The 21,782-nt window shown below is 42.4% G+C and overlaps 1 protein-coding gene across 6 annotated transcripts in view; it reads left to right on the top strand.

Moving 5' to 3' along the window:
- Nucleotides 1-21,782, top strand: part of Fndc3b (fibronectin type III domain containing 3B) — a 296,408-nt gene that overhangs the window by 153,912 nt on the left and 120,714 nt on the right. For all 6 annotated transcript variants that reach the window (XM_055625918.1, XM_055625922.1, XM_055625916.1 and 3 more), the window contains exons 4-6: nt 1,188-1,264; nt 15,539-15,782; nt 19,290-19,583. In XM_055625918.1, the coding sequence (XP_055481893.1) occupies nt 1,188-1,264; nt 15,539-15,782; nt 19,290-19,583 (615 nt within the window). The remainder of the gene's footprint in view (nt 1-1,187; nt 1,265-15,538; nt 15,783-19,289; nt 19,584-21,782) is intronic.

The raw sequence follows: 21,782 nt of genomic DNA, 5'->3' as shown, positions 1-21,782 counted from the left end.
CAGTATTGCATAAAACTGGGCATGGTGGGAATACCAGACCAGCCTGGGCTATATAAGACCCTGTCTCCAAAGCAGGGCTGGGTGGGCAGCTAAAACAACAACAAAAATACATTCATTGAATTAACTTCCATTGGTTTAATGTTTTACTTTGTAAAAGTAGAAATTCAGCATGAATATTCTGAATGATGCCTAGTTTTAGAAGATGATCTATTTTTATTCCTGTCTAATGTGAGACAGACCAAACAGCTGGTTGACTTTGTTTTAATTTTATTTATGATATTTGGGATTAAATCTGGGATCTTTTTGGTTTTTCAGGACAGGGTTTCCCTTTGTAGCCTTGGCTGTCCTGGATTCGCTTTGTAGATCAGGCTGGCCTTGAATTCACAAAGCTCTGCCTGTCTCTGCCTCCCTGAGTGCTAGGATTATAGGCATGCACCATTGTGCCTGGCTGGATCTTATATATATATATATCAGACAAGTGTTATACCACTGAACTGTATCCCAAAGCCTTTTTAAAACACTCCAACTTTTTATTCTGAAGTATGGTTTTGTAAAGCTGCCCAGGCAAGCCTTGAACTTGTGACTTTCCAGCCTTAGCCCATGCTCAGCTAGCTGGGATTCCAGGTCTGCATAATTGGGCCCAACTGGTTTGGAGTATTTTAAAGGTGTTATAGCTTTCACATTAATGGTAAGTTATAATAAATTATTGAAAATAAAAAATCATATAAAACCTTAAATCCAAAGCCTATAGGAGGTTTTGAACCTGAAGAATGTTCACTTCAAAATTTACTATATATTAATTATAATACATTAAAAAACAAGTAGAGTTGGAGTTTGTAGGAAGAGATTTGAACTGTTCTAGCATATTTTTTACAGTCGGGGGGGAGCTTCTGTTTCATTCTGTTAGACTGGCTTTAACAGAATAGTTTTGGTTCATGGAATTTGTGGCTGTAGAGAATTGTTAAATATTAATAGAGGTGGTTATAACCTTCTTGTTGTTGCTGTTTTTATATATGTTTTGTCTGTTTCCTTGAGTTGCATAGCCAGGAAATTACCTCACCCATGGTTTCAGGTAGTTATGGCATGCCAGTTATTGAATAGAGACTTCACATATTAAACATGCCAGTAATTACATTTAATGCTGTGTGTCTCTTTATCTATTAACATTTTGCTCTTATATCTTTCAGGACCTGCTGAAGTTCCCATGATGTCACCCAATGGGTCCATTCCTCCCATTCATGTTCCTCCAGGTTACATCTCACAGGTATGACATTTGACTGGCATCTCTACTCACTAGTACGCTGTATTGTTCCAGCAAAAAAACATGTCAAGGCTCACCAAGCATCCTCCGTGAGTTAGTGTAGTTACACTAACACTAGGATTATGTCCTTGCTTGCTTTCTGTTGCCATGGTACCGTGAAAGTGTACTACTCACTGGCTTGCTCCCAGTCTCACAGTTCAGCCACCTTTCTTATGTATCCCAGGCCTGCCTGCCTAGCACATGCCACTCCCACAGTGAGGTGGGCCCCCCTTCATCAGTCAGTAATCAGAAATTGTCCCTAACACATGCCATGGGCCATCCGATGGAGGCATTTCTTCAGCTGAAATTCTCTTCTCTCAGTGTGTCAGGATGACTTCACACATAACCAGGAGAGAGTGCTGTCATTTTTATGGTACTGCTTGTTGCTTCCCAGGTCTTGAAGCTGGAAGTACCAGAGTCAGAGAGCAATACAGAAGGGCCAGTAGGCTGCCTACTATTAGTTCAGTTATAGGCCTAATAGCTCTATTGACCTTCTGCTTTAGAATTCTCCTCACATCTTTCCCAGGACTCAAATATCTCAGGTTGGCATCAAACACCATGTAGCCAGGGTTGACTTTAAACTCAGTATTTGACAGAATGGCCTTGAACTCTCGATCTTCCTTTCTGATTCTCTTGCTTCCATCTCTTGAATGCTGGGTTACAGGGAACCATTACCTCACCCAGCTCAAGATAAAAGTTTTAAAGGGGAAAACTTTACACCTATGCCTGGATGAGAGGTAGACATTTAGAGTCAAGGTTTAGAGTACATGTGATGTTTGGGGTACCTGCAGTCCAGTGGGTGTCTGTATATTTTTAGTTTTGGTCCAAGCCTCAGCCAATCAGTATGCCTCACCATTTCTCACTAATTAAGCAGTTTTCTTCCTTCATCATTTGTTGGTTGTTTTCCAACTAGAAGGACATCGTATATACATTGGGAAAATTAGGAGAAAACTTCTGAAGGACAGAAAAAACAATACCTACAGTTGTACTCAGAGATGATAATATTAATATTTAATATTTAGGGGCTGTTAATATTTAGGAGCTCTTACCCCGCATGCCCCCTCCTTTTAAGTTTTTTCTTGGCACCTCTAAGTATACCTTAAAACTACCTAGAAATCAGTAATTTTCCATTATTAATGTTTGTGGGGGTGGGTTTTATTTTGTAGAAAGAAAAAAAATGGCACCTACTTGGGAAAATTGTAGAAGCTCAGGCAAGAATCAACAAAGATTTATCTTCCTTTGATATGAAAAACAGCCATTTCTTCACCATGCCAGACACACTACAAACACTATAATTTTTTTTTCCACCCTTAATTTCAGGTGATCCAATTTGACTTTTTTTTTTTTAGTTGCCAGATTGTTGGCCAGTTTTCCAACTGTTGTAAATAAATTACTTGTTTTACACAGGTCTTTGTGCATAAGAATCACTAGAGGAAAAAAGAAAAAAAGGGTGCAGGCCAGCCTCTGACGTGTGTGTGTGTGTGTGTGCGTGTGTGTGTGTGTGCGCGCGCGCGCACGTGCGCATGCGCACACGTGTGTGTATTTGATGGGAAGGGGGAGTGATGGGTGATATTCATGTTACCAAGCGATTAATAGGAATAAGGACTGTCAGAGTTCTATTCTGTCCCATGTTCATTTATTCTGAGAAAGTGTTTCATTCTATTGAACACAGCATGGTTCTCACCATTATGACAGCAAAAATAACACCTCCCATTATGCTAAAGGCCATTAAGGAATAGTTAAAATTGGACACTGTAATGGGGGAGAAGCTGCGCTTAAAAGTGTGCCTTTTCTTGCTAGTGGTGTTGCTGTCGTATTAAACACAGGGCAATTACTGGGAATCCTAGGAGGGAAAAAAAAGAGGAATTTTCTGCCTTAGGATATTTGTGATTCTGAAAACCTATTCAAATGAAGGCAGGAAGGGTAAGAGAAGGGCTGAGCCTCATGATTGAAGCACATTGTCAGTCCTTCTCAGTGGACAGTTCTGAAGGAAAGCACTAGACCATCTGGAAGACTACAGGAAGAATGGATTAACAGTGATTTAGGATTGAAAAGGAAGAGGAGGAAGCAGTCTGTGAGGCTTGTGGCCACTTGTGTTTGGTAGATGACTTTTCAGGGCCAGGAGTTGAAATGAGCAAGGGCAAGACCTCTGTCCCTGAGCTCGGAGCTCCGTTTCAGCTGGCTTTAGAGCACAGAATGCACTTGGCAGCTTACTCACGTTCAGCAATACGTTGTTTCTTTAATAAAACATCACCGTGAAGTGTCTGAGAAAAACAGACAGTTAATACAAAAGTTGAATTTAGAAGGCAGTAGAATGCATGTGAGTCTTCGAGGGCTGCACAGTTTCACAATTGAAAGGAACAAGGACAGTGGGACCCAGTGAAAAACATGTGGGGAAGCTTGTCATCACCAAGACATCTAAGGAGCAAAAATCATAGTTGTCATGAAGTTGTCGGAAGAAAGTGTGTCTTAGTTTAGATTACTATTGCTGTAACAAAGCCATGACCAAAGCGAGTTGGGGAGAAAAGGACTCATTTGGTTCACACTTCCATATTCATCATCAAAGGACGTCAGGACAGGAGCTCAGACAGAACAGGAACTCAGCAGGGCAGGAACCAGGAGGCAGGAGGCAGGAGCCGATGCAGAGGCCATAGAGGGGTGCTGCTTACTGGCTTGCTCATTATGGCTTGCTCTGCCTGCTTTCTTATACAACCCAGGACCACTAGCCTAGGGGTGGACCCACCTACCATGGACTGCACCCTCCCCCCACCCCCCATAATCACTAATCAAGAAAATGCTTTCCAGCCAGATCTTATGGAAGCATTTTCACAATTGAGGTTCCCTCCTTTCAGATAACTGTAGTTTGTATATCAAGTTGGCATAAAGTCTAGCTAGCAGAGAAAGCATCATAACATTAAAAAGAGAGAGAAGTCTGACTTCAGCAGGATGCTCATCAGGAACGTTTAGAATCGGACTGGACTGCTCAGTTCCGTTTCCTCCCCAATGTCCAATCCTGAAGCACACATGGGTGTCTTACCTGGAGTCTAGAAACCACTTAGAAGTAGAGTTATGAAGTGTCGTAGGTGATTTCATCTTTTTTTTTCCACCCTTAATTTCAGGTGATCCTATACACACACACACACACACACACACACACACACACACACACACACACACACACAGTATATATAGTAGTGTTTGAGAATTCATCCCCTCTGGACAGTAGTCTCAAATGGCTAAATAGGGTTAACCTGTTTATGACACATATGACCCAGCAGCAGCAGCATCCTTAGGTGTGCAAGCAGAAAGAGACTTTACAAACACGCTGATCACAGTGACTTCGGGGCGGGAACAACCCCCACATCTGTCACCTCATGAATGGCGAGGTGTCCACAATAGATTCACACTCAGCCATGAGAATGAAGTGGCATTCTGTTAAAAAAAAAACCCAGCTAAATCTTGGAAATAGTATGCTACTTGAAAAGCAGCTAGGCGCTAGCCGCAGACTGTGCCATCCTGTTTATGTGAGATATCTACAGTTAGCACGTCCACAGAGACCTAGTGATTGCCAGCGGCTGCGGAGGGAGTAATGGGGAGTGACTAACTGCTGGGAGCCATGTGATCAGTAAAGAAACTGTTCAGAAAGTACATAGTGATGGCGTTCAAGCCTGTGACTATGCCAAAATCTACTGAAGCAAACATTTCAAAGGATGGGCCTTCTGCGGTGTAAATCACATTCAAGAAAGCATATTTCCAAAGAGAGGGGAGGCAGTGATAATCTTACTACAGCTAAGAAAAGGCAAATAATAACGGTAGCTGGGGAATACCTCACTCACCCCTGAGGTGCCTTTGGTGTGCAGGGGTGGGAGTTTCTGGGACAGGGCAGACTGTGCTGAGTGGGTTGGTTATGTCTGTAATTTTCACCATCCTGTCTACATATGAGAAGCCTCAGACTGCAAACCAGGCACTCCTGAATGTACTGGGTTCCTTTCCTTTGCCCGCAGTCTAGAAGAAAGAACCAGAGCCTGCCTTGATAGAGGCACGCCTGCCTGGCAGGTTCAGTGTCTGGGTGCGGTGTGCCTGCTATGTGTCTCCAGTACACAAGTGTCTGCTCCTCTTGTGTGCAAGGTCTTCTGGTGTGAGAGAATTGAAGAGGGAGGCAAGCAGATGATTAAAGATGTGTTAACACTTCTTGAATAGGGCGGGAAATGGCGTTGTAATTGAGGAGCGAAAGCCTTTTAAAGACAAGTGGATACATTCAGTAAATGCGTAAAATGCACATGTCAGCCCTGTAGAGATAGTTCAGAGAAAGACAGATGGGTAGGCACAGCTGCAGATGTGGAAGTGCTGCCAGTGGAACAGCCTGCATTTCTTCGGGTGAGAAGGTCTGCCCCAGGGACCCAAGAGCCACTGTGGACGGAGCCACTGGGATCCTGTCATCTGACTTGATTGTCTCTGATAGAGTGGGACTGAACTTGACACAGTTGGTATTTGTGTGTGTGTGTGTGATGCTTTAATTTTGATTGGATTATGGAGTTGAGAATGATCTGAGAAAAAGTTCACCTGACCTTCTCAACTTGAGAGAAAGAGCGCAGCTGTTAGAAAGTACACAGGCTTGGCTGTTTGTTGATTCCTTTCTGTTTTGAGGAAGTATTTGACAAAAGCAACGGTCTGACATAGCAGGGGCGGCGAGGAGGCAAGAGCATGATGTAGCTGGTCACGCGGCATCCTCAGTCAGAAAGGAAGAAGAGATGACTGCCTCTGTCCAGCTCTTTTTCTCGTCTTTTATTCAGTGTGAGATGCCAGGCTGTGAAACAGTGCTGCCCACACTTAGGATATCCCTCCTTAATTAACAGGATGTAGAAATTGCTGCAAAGATGAGCTGTTTCTGCTGATTCTGAATCACTACAAGCTTACAGTCTACAATGAGCATGACAAAGGGAACTTAGTTCTTTCCTAGTCACTGCTTTGGCCTCCCTAACATAAAACATCCAGAGGTGTGGGTCTCAACCCATGGGTTACGAGGCCCATTTTTTGGTGTTGAATGACAGGAGTCTTCTAAGGTCATTGGAGAACACAGATATTTACATTATGATTCATTTGAAACAGTTTTATGATTGGGGGTCATCACAACTCCAGGAACTGTATTAAAGGGTTGAAGAATGAGGAAGGTTGAGAACCGCTGCTCCCGAGGGTAGGAATTGGGTCAGACAGGACTAGTAGTGCATTTGGAAATAGTGTGGCCATCAGTGGAGGCCTCCATTCAGATTAGTGATCAGTTCTCAGATAACTCTCCAACTTTCTTTTGCTGAGCACACGAGTACCTACTTGATGTGGTATAAATTGTCGCATTTCATACAGGCATCATAATGAAAAGACTTCTGGGTAAATCCAGAGTCGGGCAGGGCCTGCCGTGCTCAGTGTGCATTATAGACTGCAACAGTTTTCCTTTCATTTTATATTGACTGTGGTTCTGTTTTTTCCCCCCTTCCATCAATGGCTTTTCGGATAGTTTATGTGTAAAAATGTCTTCAGCAGATGCCCTGAGCCTTATTTTTCACCTTTTGAACGAATTTATGATGGCTTCTTCAAGTGTCATAGGAAAGCTTCATACTGACCCAAAGATCTAAAACACATATGGAAAGAGTTGAAACGCCCAAGTGAGTGCCGTGTCGTTTGGGAAACCATTCTTCCTTCTATAGATTGACTAATGTAATAAAGAAATAGCATTGTTCAAAATGAGTATCTTCTTACGATGACAACAGAGGTATGCTCTCTACCTCTATCCATCCTTTGGGGGCATTAGATAATAGGTCAGTACTCATTGAAACTATATATCCCCTAGCCTGGGAAGAGAAAAGAAATAGTTGGAAAAATTTTGATGAAAAGATTGTTTAGTTATTCTTCACAGCTGTGCAGCAATCAGAAGCCCCCGTGGAGCAGCCACTGGCTGATTATGGAAAGTCACAGATTAGTAAGCTTATATAAAAGCATTAGCTCAGGCTGCCTCCCTTTTTATAACCACTGTCCGTGGATGAGCCACTGCTTTCTTTCATCCTTAGCATCGGGAAAGCCAGGAGCAGAAGGGAGCGTAAGTAACCGGGGTTGCCCTCTGCCCTGAACAGTGGAGAGTCAGGCCTACTTGGCTACCAGTCATAGGAAAATTGGACCCTTGCAAGCCCCTGGGTGTGCTGAAGAAACTACTGTGGGGGCACAGAGCCTGTCCTAAAGCATCTGAGTATGCCTGGAAGAGGGCAGAGCAGCTGAGTATAGTCACTTTCCATTATTAGTGGCTTGTGCCTGTCTGTTGTTTCCTCTATGCCTTATGTTGTAAGAGAAACAATTACAGAGTTAAAGGAGTGTGCCCCAAGCTGCTCCTTGCCACAAAGTGGCATGCAGTTTTCTTCTTCCTGCCTTCTCTCCATCTCCCTGCCCAGCGTACTCTCTTTTGTAGTCTTTCTTTTGTTTCTGTGATCCTGGCATCACGGGATCACAGAATACAGGGTCAGCAGGAGAGCTCACAGACCCAGGTGGATCCCTGTGCCAGTGAGTTACTTATTCGGACCCATCTCTTATTTGAACACTGTCATTGCTGTATTTTAACACTGGAGCTCTATAGAGATGGGACATTTCTATTACCGTTCATCAATGGATTGATACCCAGTCCTCTGAAAGGTGCCTGGCATATCACAAGCATTTATCAACACTTGCTAAATGGTAGTGTATAGAGGGAGGAAAAAATTTGAGGGCCTTTTGAGTCCATTTAATCTGAAACCAGGCAATTCTGTTTGTTTTGTACTTTAACACAATGTATACCTACATCTACAAAGCCATCCTGAGTTATAACAGAGCACAGCCCTTTGTCATTTACTATTCTTTTGGCTAGAATTGTGGTCTTTACTTACATGCAAGAACTGTAGTTCATGTTTGTGGTTTCTAAGGTACATCCAGAAAGAGTTTCTCAATTACTTGTGTTACATTGTGCATATTACATTTGATTTCAGTACAGTTCTTAAAGTATTTCTTTCTATATTAATAACTTTTGTCATATCTGAATTTTTAAAAAATTATATTTAATTTTAGTTATGTGAACCAGTGTGTCCCTGCTTGTCTGTTTATGCACCATGTGCATGAAGCGCCCACAGAGGCCATAAGAGGTCATCAGGCCTCCTGGAACTAGAATTAGGTGACTGTGAGATGCTGTGTAGGTGCTGAGGATTGAATCCTGGTCCTCTAGGAGAGCAGCAAGTGTTCTTAACCCCCGAGCCATCTCTCCAGCCCACTTGATAATTTTTAAAGGGAAAATATACCTTCTCAACCCTTCTAGTGACAAAAATTGACGAGGTTAGGTTACTCCTCTTCTACACGCTCTGTGAAGCTGCCTTCACGAGCAGAGTTTCCTCACCTATACTTGCTTTACTATGTGATTGATATTGTCTGGCTATGTCACAATGGATTTCTTAAAAAAAATGTTTTGTATTTGATTATTGCATACACCATATCTGCACACACATCTGTGTGGCATGTGTGTAGAGACCATAGAATGGCCTGTGGGAGTCAGTTCTCTCCTCTTACTATTTGGGTCATGAGGATCAAGCCCAGATCTGCAGGTTTGGCAGCCAGCTCCTCTACCTGCCAAGCCATCTCACTAGCCCCAGATGGATTCTTAATCACCTCATGGGCTAAGGAATTTATTGGCAAGGTGCTGAAGCATTTTAAAATGTAAAATATAAAACCTATAGATATGAAGACAAGCTGTTCCAAAATAGAAGGGCTAGGTATTTTCTAAAATATGGTACACTAGGTTCTGCTGCTCTCTTAACAAATAACAGTGTGTAACACGGTTCTGTTCATCACAGTCATTTTGTAGTTGTGGAAAGCATATATAGTGTTAATATTTCTGGAACACTGTTAAGATATGGGAACATATAGGCTTTGATAAGTAACAATGCCAAAGTAGCCACCAATCCCATTGTAAGTTGTGTGTACACTCAACATGAGAGAAGGTAACAATGTACAGTTTAGAAGTTGGGGGGAATGGTCTGAAGATGTAGTTCCATGCCAGACTGCTTGTCTAGCAGGAGCGAGGAAGCAAGTTAAACCCTAGCAACACCATAAACAGAAGCAGCTCGAAACAATACAGAGTGCTTTCTCAGCTGTAGGTCATCTGGGCTCTGTCATCTTACTTTGGGAGAGATTCTGGTTAAGAACTGGAATCTAGTATTGGGTGAGACACAGTGAGGAGTTAGTTCAGAGCTAGGAGTCTTGGCTCTGTTTGTTACTGGAAACAAACCAGTTCTGTTTCCCCATTGCCTGATGCCTGGTTCCTTAATCCTAGCGGGATTAAGTGCGGGAGAAGACAAGTGTGGACTTTGGAGTATTCCAGATGCTGGCCTACCTCTGCTCATATAGTAACCTTCATCAGCCTTGGCCATGTGTTATTGGAAGGTGTCCGTGTTCTCCTCTGAGCAGCATCCTATGAGTACTTGGAGATATGAGATGCTGTGCTAAGGATGCCATTTACCTATAGCATTGGCTGCAGAAGGCTTGGTTCTGTGTGTTGGTACCTAGAGCAGTCTGCCAATGTCCTCAGGTGAACATGAACATGGGTAGCTGGAGAGGGTTGCTTTGATGTCAGTCACATCAAAGACACAGTTAAGCCATAGGACTTTGGTTCTTTAAAGCAGTGTTAAGTTTGAAAGAATGGCTCTGTTTTAGGAGTGACTGGAAATTTAGGCTATCATTTTATCTTCACATAACCAGTAGATTTGTTTGTTTGTTTTGCTTTTTCTACCACACCTGTTGGATTGATTTGGTTTGATTTTTATTTTCATTGAATTGTATCTAGTCAGTCTTGGATCTGAATTTTATCAACTATTCTACTCATCTTATATTAAATTACTTAACCTCACCTGAAGATTTGTCATATAGAATTTTGGACTATGATCATCTATCCATATGAGTTAGGCTCCAAGTACTCTATAAATTATCAGTTGATACACAAATTGCAGAAGTCATTACTGTTACCTTTGATTGTTATAACAATATTGTCATATCATTTTTTTTCTACCATGTTCCAGGCTTTCGTGTCTAAGCTGCGTAGAGTGTTCCTAGGTACCTCAGTTTGGCTGTGGGGCCAACCCTGATGTATCCATATTTGTGCTCTGTCCACTTCCTAGGTTATACCTGACCATGAAAGCAGGCTTTTGTTTTTCTTTCTGCTTCCTGCCCTTCAAGCTTCTCTTTATTCTTGTACCTTTGTGGGTTGGTGGGAGTAGAAGGAAAGCAGTTTGGGAACAAAGAAATTTATTCAGGTTCCCATGGAACATTACAGTTACACATTCTCTTTTAAAAGAAAACAGTTAAATCATACATCTATTTTACAAGACCCATTCTAACTCTTGGAATCAAATTGATTTTTATTCCTGAAAGTTCTGTGTTTGGGTGAGCTATCTGGACTTCTCCTAACTATCTTTCTACAATGGGATTGCTAAAGCGATACGCCCCAGGATTGTTGGATTAGTGAGGTGATGAACATGGGGAATGGTGATTGGTGACAAGGTTTTGATAATGGTATGTGTCCTGTCCAGGAGCTAAAGGTGTCCTGGCTCCTTTCAGGTTGGAGATATTAAAGCACAGCGCCAGCAGAAAGTCAGTACATGTTGGATGTATCTCGAAGCCTTCTTTGTTTCTTAATAGTGTACGTGTCCTACCCTTCAGTGGCTGACTGTTTGCATAGTGGCTTTGCAGCCCACATAATCTCTGGGTAATCCTACACCTCACCAAGTTATGCCCTCACCATCGTGAACATTCCAGCTTAGTGGCACTAACTGCATTTTAATCACACTGTGCCCTGTCTCTCTTTGTCTAACACAGCAAGCTCAAGTCAAATACCCTGGTGGGCAGGAAACTTACATGTGACAGCTGGGTTACAGCTGGGCATTTCTCTTATCCCCCACCCCTGCACACTGCTCCCATGCTCCCATTAGGTGCCCTTAACTGTAGCCCCTGGGCTGTTCTGTCTTGTTATTGTTTGGTTTTTTTTCTTGGTTCTTTCAGTCATATGTATTCGAACACTTGTGTAAATAGGATCCGGGTTCTCCTAGTCGATGTGGTACACCCATGGAAGCCTCTTCGAGTTTGTCTTTGGCACAGGGCAGCAAGCAGGCACTGCACCTAGAGGGTGTCACTTGCCTGTCCCTCTAGTCCTTCACCTGTGCCTTCTCTGGAGGCAGACAGTGGGGCACCAACAGCTGCTCAGCAAGGTGAGGAGCTGAGGAACAGGCAGCTCAGCTGAGATGTGACAATCAAATCTGTGCAATGTTGGCCATCATGTTGATTTTCTTCCATGGCCTGTGGAAACCTACTGGTGTGCATGAAGGATGAATGGGTCATTTACTTGTTTTACTTCATTGTGTTTTTCACTGCAGGGAAGGCTTATAGACTTAAGGTAAAGGAAACTTGAATTCAGCACTCTGCCCTGAGACCCCTCCTAGGTGCTGTGTTGGCTTACTGAGGCTGCCAAAAAAACCCAAACCAAACAAACAAAATGTACCTTAATTGTATGCCTTATGTGACATAGTGCGTCTTTCTACAGTTCTGGAGGCTAAAAGTCCAAGGGCCAAAATAGCAGAATGTCTTCCAAGGCCTGTTTGTTTTGTTTGTTTGCTTGCTTGATTGCTTTGTATTTTTGTTTTGTTTTGGTTTTGGTTTTTCAAGATAGGGTTTCTCTAGATACCCTTGGTTGTCCTGGATTCCCTTTGTAGACCAGGCTGGCCTCAAACTCACAGAGATCTGCCTGCCTCTCCTCCCTGAGTGCCACCACATGCAGCCAAGGCCTCTGTTTTTGCCCTATAAATGTGAGTATTCCTTAGGTCCAAGGTCTGTCTCTTGTCCTCATCTCTTTCTGGATGTCCACCTTTACACAGATTCTGAGGCCCTGAGTGTTAACACTTCAATAAAGGAACCTGAGAGGGGTCTTGTTAGGGTGCTTAATTCAGCTCATAATAGGTAGTCATCTGAGCATGCGTATCTTTCCCAGAGTTCTGTGCTTCCTGGAGATGTGTGAATGGCACTTCTGTTGAGCCACAGAGTTGGGATAAATTTGGATGAAGCATTCTTTGTTCTAATTTCTGAAGTCATCCTATGTAGGGTTTTGTAACAGCACTTACTAGGACCCGGGCTAGTTTCCCCTCACCTTTGAATATTCAGTGGTTAGCAGTGCTGTGTGTAAGGAAGTAACTGTTGAGTTGAATATGTGATTTGTCTGCCTCCGGGCATTACCATAATTTCATTCACCCCAAGAGGAAATGAATTTGTTTTTTCCAGTAGTTATCTATGGAGATTGAAGGCATATTTTATTAGCTTGGGATGTTTGAACTGAATTCTCTCAGATGTTCGATTTCTTCTTCTAGGATGATAGATGTATTTATGAACTACTTTTGTTAAACAGAGAATACTTAGTACCATTTCTGAAGTTGCATTCTTACTAGGCCCCTCGGCCTTGGTTATTCTTTAGGGATACCTGAGAATAATTTCCTTAAGTAGAGTTTATGACTGAATTTGATAAGTAAAATGTACTATAATTTGTGTTGTAATACAGCAGTAGTGAAATTATCTTTATGTTTTTGTCTTTTCATACTTTAGAGTTAATACTTCCTTTTGGGAGGATGAAAGACAGGTTGGATAAGAACAGGTTTCTGAAAGTGTCTTATAATGCAAGTACATGTAAATGTCTTTCACAAATACCACAGAATAATTCAGGATTATTAGAACTTCAGGAAGTTTTTATATACATATGAATTTGTGGCTTCATAATGCTACTTAATTTTTTGGCTAGAAATCTGTTGTATATATATAAAGATAATTTATTCTTTAGAGTGAACCTATTAACTTTTAAGAACAATTTTTTAAGGACAGATGTTCTTATAAAAGTAGTAAGAAGACAGTTTTTCAGCTCTGTGTGTCATTTATTTCTGTTTCCCCAATTAGAAATTTTTGTTAGAGGTTTTTGATGAACTTAAAAAAATTTTGCTTATAGCAAGGCAGAAATTATAACATGATGAGAATAGATTATTTTAATTACAGCCACCAAGTTGAGAGCCTCATTCTTGGTAGGTGCCCTCTGTCTGCACTAGTATACCCAGGAAGTCTACACTGCTGCACCTCAAGTAGAAGCAGGAGAACCTCCAAGAAATCCTGGAGCCTTGGGGCTTGGAAGAATGTCTTAGGAGGTTGGAACACCTGAGCTGTGCCTCCTCTTTGTCCTAATAGCTTAGATAAAGGGAAGGAGAACACTGGGGTAGCCATTTTTTTTTAAATCACTGGTAAGAAACCCCCCCCACAGCTCGGGGCTGGAGTTGTAGGAAGTGTGCTTTAGTGTCCCACAGGGGAGAGATGCGCTCTGGGTGCCTGCTCTAAACACCACTGTACACGGGCTTGTGCACACCAGCTGCAGGTCCACAAGGAGCTTCGTGTGTTTAGCTGACCAAGCAAACACCTGATGCGGTTACCTTTGTTCCAGACTGTAAGGGCAGGAAAGGCTGCCCTGAGCTATAGCAGAGAGAATGACTCAGAGCCTGAATTTTAAGGAGTGAATGCTGAGTGTGATGAAAGATGAGTGCAGCAGAAAATTTCATGTTAAGGATGTGCACGTGTGTGCCTGTGTGTGTCTATGTGTCTCATATGTGTGTAGGTGCCCACAGGGTTCAAGGACATCATCCAGTCCCTGGAGCTGGAGGTCAGGGCTCTTGGCTGCCGTGTGGGGACTGGGAAATAGCCCTGAGTCCTCTGGAAGAGTAGCAAGTACTCTCAACCACCAAGCCTTCTTTCCAGCCCCGTTTTCTTAACATAAAGACTAACCAATTGTAGTTAATTCAAGTCAAAATTACTTTGTACACTTAAACATAAACTGAACACTTAATAGAGTTGCCAGTTTGGTGTTAGCAATGCTGCTTTTTGTTTGTTTGTTTTAATGAGACTAAGCATAGGGTACGTTTTTGTTAGAGACAATTAAATTATTTTATTTTGTCCTGTTATCAACCTCCTGAAATGCAATGAAAAAAAAAAAACCAAAACAAAACACTTTCAATAGACACATTCAATTTCAAGCATTAAAAAGAAAAAGAAACCAAAAATAAAGCCTGTCAGAATGTGTGTCTCACTGTCTTGAATAATTGATTCCACCAAGTTTTGGTGAGCCTGGTCCTGTATTCTGAATTTAATGGTGTGTGCGTGTGTTTCTCCTGAATTTGACTAAAGCCATGCCCCTCCCTCTACACCTGAGCTATACTCTCAGCTTCCTCAGTGTATTCTAATGTCTTCTCCTCATAGCCCCTCTCCCCCACACACCTACCGTCCATCCCATCAGGTGTTTCAGCACTGCAGTTCTTTGAAGCCCCCGTGGCCCTTTGTGACCACGTCATTTCATGCTTCAGTTTCTGCAGCCCCTTACAGCCTTGCTTCTCCCTGTGGTGCCTGCTGTGTGGACTATGTCTTTGCTGGTGTTGTACCATGACTGATTGGTCAGGTGGGCTTTAACTGTCACACTATCCTGCCCTAGTTGTCTTCCTTGAGAGAACTGCTTAGTGTTCAGGAAAAGCAGCTGTGAGAGCTTGACAGGGATACAGTTGTCCTGCCTTCTGTTATCTGTGCCAGGGCTCTTGGTTGAAATCAGGACAGCGAGGTACAAACCTGACCATCTCGACTTGAGATTGCTCACATTTTCATTGGTCAGAATCCCTTCGTTTTTTGACTACATTCTTTGTCCATGTAAGTGACACGCGGTGTATGCCAGTGCCTTTTGACGTTGGTGTTCCGGTGTTTTCTGATATCCTTGGACTTGTGTGCACTAGAGCAGAAGTGAGGTAGATGTTGTCCCATAGGTCTGGAAGCCCAGCCCTGGAAGCATTCCTATACGACCCAGAGAATCTCCTTCTGCAAAGCCTTTGGGTTTATGGATATATGCAAAGTTTTTCCTACCATCAGTTTAAGCACACTTCAACTTTCTCATCCAGTAAAATTTTCATGACAGTAAAAATCGTATGACAAGTCTGAGATTTGCTAGCAAGATAATTTTTTTTTTCCCCAAAATGTTTCTTGGAGTCAGAATCATTCAACTAATGGAGAAGTTGTTCATTCCTTTGTACACTTAACAGGGAAGTTAGCAATACTTCCGTATCTGTGGGTGTGCTTGTTAACAGAACACATTGCATCCAATCCTTTTGCTTTCTTCCTCAGGTGATTGAAGACAGTACCGGAGTCCGCCGGGTGGTGGTCACACCCCAGTCTCCTGAGTGCTACCCGCCAAGCTATCCCTCAGCCATGTCTCCAACTCACCACCTGCCCCCTTACCTGACTCACCACCCGCACTTCATTCAGAACTCGCACACAGCTTATTACCCACCCGTCACCGTGCCTGGAGACATCCCACCACAGTTCTTCCCCCAGCACCCCCTGCCCCCCACAATATACAGCGAGCAAGGTGAGTAGCTTACGGCCGCCGTCCACGTGTGTTCAAACTGGCTGCCCTCCCTCCAAGAGCCGGGAACCCTCTCCCCTCTGTCTGCCATGGAATAAGCCAGGGAGAGAGAGACGGAACCACTACAAACCCATGGGGAATTCCTGCTAACTTTGTCTTGGATTCTGCCTCCTGAAAATCCTTTGACTCCGTGGGTGGGTCACAGCCCGTTCCTGCATCCGCCTCCCCCCACGCCCGGGAGCACGCAGTAGAATAGCTCATCTTTGTCTTAGACCCGAGGCAGCCGTCTGCCCTGCGTTCCTGTGCCTGTTGATATGTGTTTACGTAGCAGTGGCCCAAGGCAGTGCTAGGGCCCATTATTTCTTTGGCATCATCGCGGTCTGCCAGGGAAGGGGAAATTGAAATGATTTGTGGCCCATTTCAAATGTTAGAAGATCATGAAGTCTCAATATCCTTCAGGTTTTCTGAAAGATAAATCTTGGCAGAACGCGACAGTCATCTCGCTGTTGCTGTCGCCCTCCGGCAGCTGTGTTTAGTTTGAGACTAGCCATTCCTTTAGCCCCAGTGTCAGTGGTTATCAGACAAATACTTGCTGAAAGGCAGAGAGTCTCAGAGTTCTCGGCGCAGTGTTGCTTTAGTCCAAGCTCTCGACTGAAGGGACGCTGGGAAACCAGGTGGGACTAGACTTCAGCTGTGGGTCTTTGCAGAGGTGGAGCTTTTTCCTGCTTTCAGTGTTATATTGGCTCAGAGGAATTCCTCTTCCACCGCAGAGCTTTCGCGTGTGTCCCCTTGCCTACTTTTACCACAGCACCACACCACTTCCCTTGACAATTTTTTTTTCTTTTCTATTCATCTTTTGTGTCTTTTTATTTTTCCTTACGAACAAAAGAGAAATCTGAGATGACTATTTTAAATGGGATATCCTATTGTAACTTAGGAGTAAGATTTGATTATTTTGTCTCTGTTGGCATTCAGAAGAAATTTAACATGCTTTCATAAAAGAGTGTAGGAAGGTCATAGCAAAACATAAGGTAAATATCACCAGCCACGTCAATCACTTACTAATTTGTGCGTTGTTTTTATTTTTCCTTAGTGACTTGAGGCAAAAAAAAAAAAAAAAAGCAAGCATGGTATGAAGACACTTAGAAAAAAAAATTGTTTATTTCAGCTTTTTGTTTTTGTTTTTTTATTTTTGTTTTGCAGACATGGTCTCACTCTGGAGCCCACTTTTATTTTAAATGTGTAGTAAACCCTCCCGGCTCTGCCTGTCAACTTGCTGGGATTGTAGGCAGGTACCTCACTCAGTTAACTAGTTTGTGAAAATGTATTTAGTGGTTAGTCACAATCCATATTAAATACTTGAGAGTTGGTCAGAGTGTCTGCCTGGCTGTGACTGCGCTGACAGTCTGGTGGCGCCCCCTGACCTGCCATATTTTAGCAGCCCTTCCCTAGCATTACTAGCGGCTACTCTTTTGTAAGTGATGGCCTTTATAATCTTAGGCAAGGTAAGACTGTGATTCATTGGAGTTGAATACGCATTGTTCACACTTCATTTTGCAGTGTGCTTTCGTCTAATTTCATTAAAATAACACTGATCAGTAACATACACATAATGAAAGTGCCATCTTAAGCTTTGAAGTAAGGATTCTAATAAAACAAAATCTTCATATTCCAGGAACATCTGTCAAGTTTTCTCTTCGGATTTCTCAGTGTGTGTACCCAAAAGCAATTAAACACTAACTCCTGGAACCATGAAAGTTTAGAAAACTCTCACCATGCTTTAAATGGTTCTTATATTCGTATCCATGGTGACTGCTTTAACTCCCAAGTATAATGCTTTGTGCTGTTTAGTGCATTTGTTAGTTGCCTGGCATATGTTAGCGTAGTTAATTTAAACACATCCTTTCTGAATATGGCTCTCCTTGTTTTCTTACATTCTCTAGTCCACAGTGGCTGTCTTGTAAAAATGTAAATAAGCTGTGTGACTGGAAAAGAAATGGATTGTGGGATTTTACATTGAAAAATGGAAATATTAGTTAAATTATATAGTTTGCTGTGCTTTCCTGCTCAGCACTGTCTTGCTTTAGGTTGCTCATCCCCAGAAATTATGATTATTCCTCTCACTTGATGCTCACAAGTACTATAAAGTTTGTACAGTTACTGAATATCTGAGAAGTCCTATTCCTGAAAAGATATAAGGATGTACTTACTATTTATGTCATATGTTGGCATTTTCTGTTGATACTTACATATAATTTTTAAAAATTATTTATTTTGAATTCTCTTATTTTGTATTGTATGTTACTTAATATATATTTTATATAATGTTATGTAATTTAAAAAATATCACATTTAAAATTTCTTGGCTGCAAAGGAGGCTCAGTGGTTAGGAGCACTTTCTGCAGAGGACCAGCATTCCGTTCCCAGCACCCTCACTGGAGTCCAGTTCCAGGGCATCCTACACTGTCTTCTGGCTTCCGTGGCACTTGTACACATGTGGCACACACATAAAAGTAAACAAATATCTTTTAAGAAATGAATAAGGGGGTAGAGAGTTGGCTCAGCAGTTAAGAGCCCTGGTTGCTATTCTAGAGGCCCTAGATTTGATTCCCAGCATCACATGGTAACTGACCAATTGTCTGTACCTCCATTTCCAGGCCATCCAACACTCTTCTGGACTCAGTGGGTACACGTATCATGTACAAACACATATACAGGCAAAATACTCACACACATAAAATAAATTTATACAGCTTAAATGAGTAAAATAAAATCTCTCCCCTAAGACCATAAGAAATGTTGCATTTTCCTACGCTTTTCTTTGCTGTTCAGATATGCACAGAGTGAAGCCAGGGGCCACTCTTGTCCCCCACCTATCACTCAGAAAGAGAAGTTTGAAAAGGCAGCTGTCAGGTCAGCTCCAGATTGCAAAGAGGGCTTTTCTTTCTCACACTCCCTTCTCCCTTATTGGTGTCTGATTACTTTTAACTGCAGTGTATCATTTTATTCTCTTTAATACTTTTCTCCAATTGTTGCCTTTTTTAAATGCCCCAAATAACTTCCTTTGTCATGTCTAACCCTGTACTTTCTAATAGAAACCTTGTTGTATCTCCAGGCATATACTTTTTAATGTTTTGAGTCTATGTGTACATGTAAAGGGGAATTTTGTTTGTTTTCTTCTATGTATTGTATCTACTAAAGACCCTGAGAATGACAAGATTAGACTTAGTTTATAAACTAAAGTCTTCGGATAACCTCATCATATTTTTTTTCCATAAACTACAGGAAATTCTAAGTACCTTGTACTGTTTTTAATAACTGATGATCTCTTGCATAGTTGGGAAGGAATACAAATACTCTAAACCTGTCATGTATCCAGCACTGTTTTAAGGTGTATTTTATAATGTGTGTAGAACTAGTTGGCATTGCTTCCTCCAGGGGTCAGTTGATTTGATCACTCACTGTGCAGATGTAGACTGAGCTGGTATTTATCGCACACATTCATTCTAGAAATCATCCCACTGTATGGGATGTCGAGCTACATCACCCGAGAAGACCAGTACAGCAAGCCACCACACAAAAAGCTGAAGGACCGCCAGATTGACCGCCAGAACCGCCTCAACAGCCCACCCTCTACCATCTACAAGAACAACTGTGCGACGACGGTGTACAATGGCTATGGGAAAGGCCACAGTGGTGGAAGCAGCGGAGGAGGGGGAGGCGGCAGTGGTGGTGGGCCTGGGATCAAGAAGACAGAGCGAAGAGCAAGAAGCAGCCCCAAGTCCAGTGATTCGGACTTGCAAGGTAATGAATGACACAGACATTTTGAGGGCACCATCTTTCACAGGGGAGCTTTATTTCATGGTGGATTTTTTTTTTTTTTCTGGGAACAAGTGGGTTGACCTTATCCCTTTCTTAGTAAGGAACGAGTACTGTAGCATTTATTTTTTATTTATGTGAATTTTTTTTAATTACACTGCCATGTAACTTTTGACTTCATCTCAGACACAGTATTGGAAATTGTTTTCACCTTGGCCTGCTTCCCCTCTTTCATGCTACACTGAGAGATATGGAAGAAATCAAATTGAATCTGTTTCTAGCAAGCGTGGGCTAATTCTAATCCCAAGTAATTATGCCTTAGGAAAACAGCTATAGTTATTTGATGTTGTAGTGAGGCTGATCATGCATGGCCGTTCAGGTAAGGATGTCCCTGAATGTCCTTTGGCTTCCTCACTGAGCCTTTCACAGACCAAAATGAGGTGCAGAGTCAGGCTCTCTGTGAGCAGAGACAGCAGCTCAGAGAGGCTTGTGCACTTTGTAGGTTGATCTTGTGGAGATGGATGGGGTGGGGGTGGGGCGTGCTCATTTTTAATTATAGTTCTAGGTGACATTTAGAGGAAGTCATTTTCATTGCAACAGGAGAAAAAAAGCAGGCTTTTTTCTGCAGACATATAGAAGGCTGGAAGACATATAGACGTGTACAGAAACGGCTGAAAAACATAGGCATATAGAAAGCAGGTGTCATTTGAACAACTGTATGAATGATGAATATAAATCGAAGTAAATACTGACAAACAAAGAACAAATGACAGACACAGATAACTGGTACGGCACCCAGCCCTTTGTGTATATATGTGTGTGTGAGACTGAGTACATGCACGTATGTGAATGCGATGCCTGTGGGGGCGGGAGTATATGTTCATGTCTGTGTGGCTGTAAGCATACACAGAGGTCAGAGGAGAATATTGAGTATCCTCTTGCTCTCTCTATACCTTATGCCTTTCAGAGGGGCCTTTCCCTAAACCTGGAGCAGGTTGGCAGCCAGGAAATCTCAATGATCCTCTTGTTCTCATTCTCCGCAGAGCTGCAGTTAGGGGTGTGTGTGTGTGTGTGTGTGTGTGTGTGTGTGTGTGTGTATGTGTATGTGTGTCCATCCATCCGTCCATGCCTGTCTTTTTATGGAGGCACTTGGACTCAAATTCAGATCCCGATGCTTGCATAGGAGGCACTTCATCCACTAAGCCAGTGTAATGCTGTGACACTTCAGCACAGTTCCTCATGTTGTGGTGACCTCCAAACATAACATTATTTTCATTGCTACCACATAACTGTAATTTTGCTACTCTTATGAGTTGCAAGTGTCTGTGATTTCTGATGGTCTCAGGCAACCCCGGGAAAGAGTCGATCAACCCCCAGGTTGCACTAAGCCGTCTGTCCAGCCTCACCCTTTCTTTGTTATGGTTCATAAAACAGTGACTCTGCCTTTGGCCACATTTGTGACTGAAGAAGGTAGAAGTTGTGTGTGGTGCGTGTGTATGGAAGCTTGGCATCTGAGAAAAAAATCCTGGTCAGTTTAATTTCGTAGTTGGCCATTCGCAGTTGATAAGTTGTAAGTAGCATAAGAAAAGGGCAGTTGTGAAAGTGATAGGTGAGGGTATTGTGGATTCTGTTGAGTTTGTCCTTTATCATCTTCTGTTTCTTCCCTGCCCTCACTAGACTCTGACAATTGTTAAACAAGATAGTGTCTGAGAGAGAGACAGAGCTAAGAGTCTTTAAGCAGCTATTCAGTGAAGGTGCTGCCTCTGGCGTATGAGATATTTTCTTTGCCAAGGCACAGGTCTTCCTGTGTTGTTGAGGGTGTACTTGAATCCTCTACAGCATGAGCTGTCTTCTTACCTCATTCATCTCTGTTTCTGAGATTATAGGCTCAGACCACTGTGTTAAAATAACTTTAGTCAAATGATGCTATGGTTGCTGTTTGGACTTTTTTTTTCTATTTTAAAATATTTTATGTCTTTATTGGCATAGTATTTGATTATTCTTGTGAAGTAATGTGTCACACTGAGTATAAGGAGTAGTCTATTAACAATATTTGATTTAACCATAGAAGAGAATTCCCATTTATTCTCTCTCTCTCTATCTCTCTCTCTCTCTCTCTCTCTCTCTCTCTCTCTCTCACACACACACACACACACACACACACACACACACACACACACACAC

The sequence above is a fragment of the Psammomys obesus genome, unplaced genomic scaffold (assembly GCF_907164565.1).
Source record: "Psammomys obesus unplaced genomic scaffold, mPsaObe1.curated_primary_1811, whole genome shotgun sequence".
Classification (NCBI taxonomy): domain Eukaryota; kingdom Metazoa; phylum Chordata; class Mammalia; order Rodentia; family Muridae; genus Psammomys; species Psammomys obesus.
This window is presented reverse-complemented; position numbering and strand designations above follow the sequence as displayed.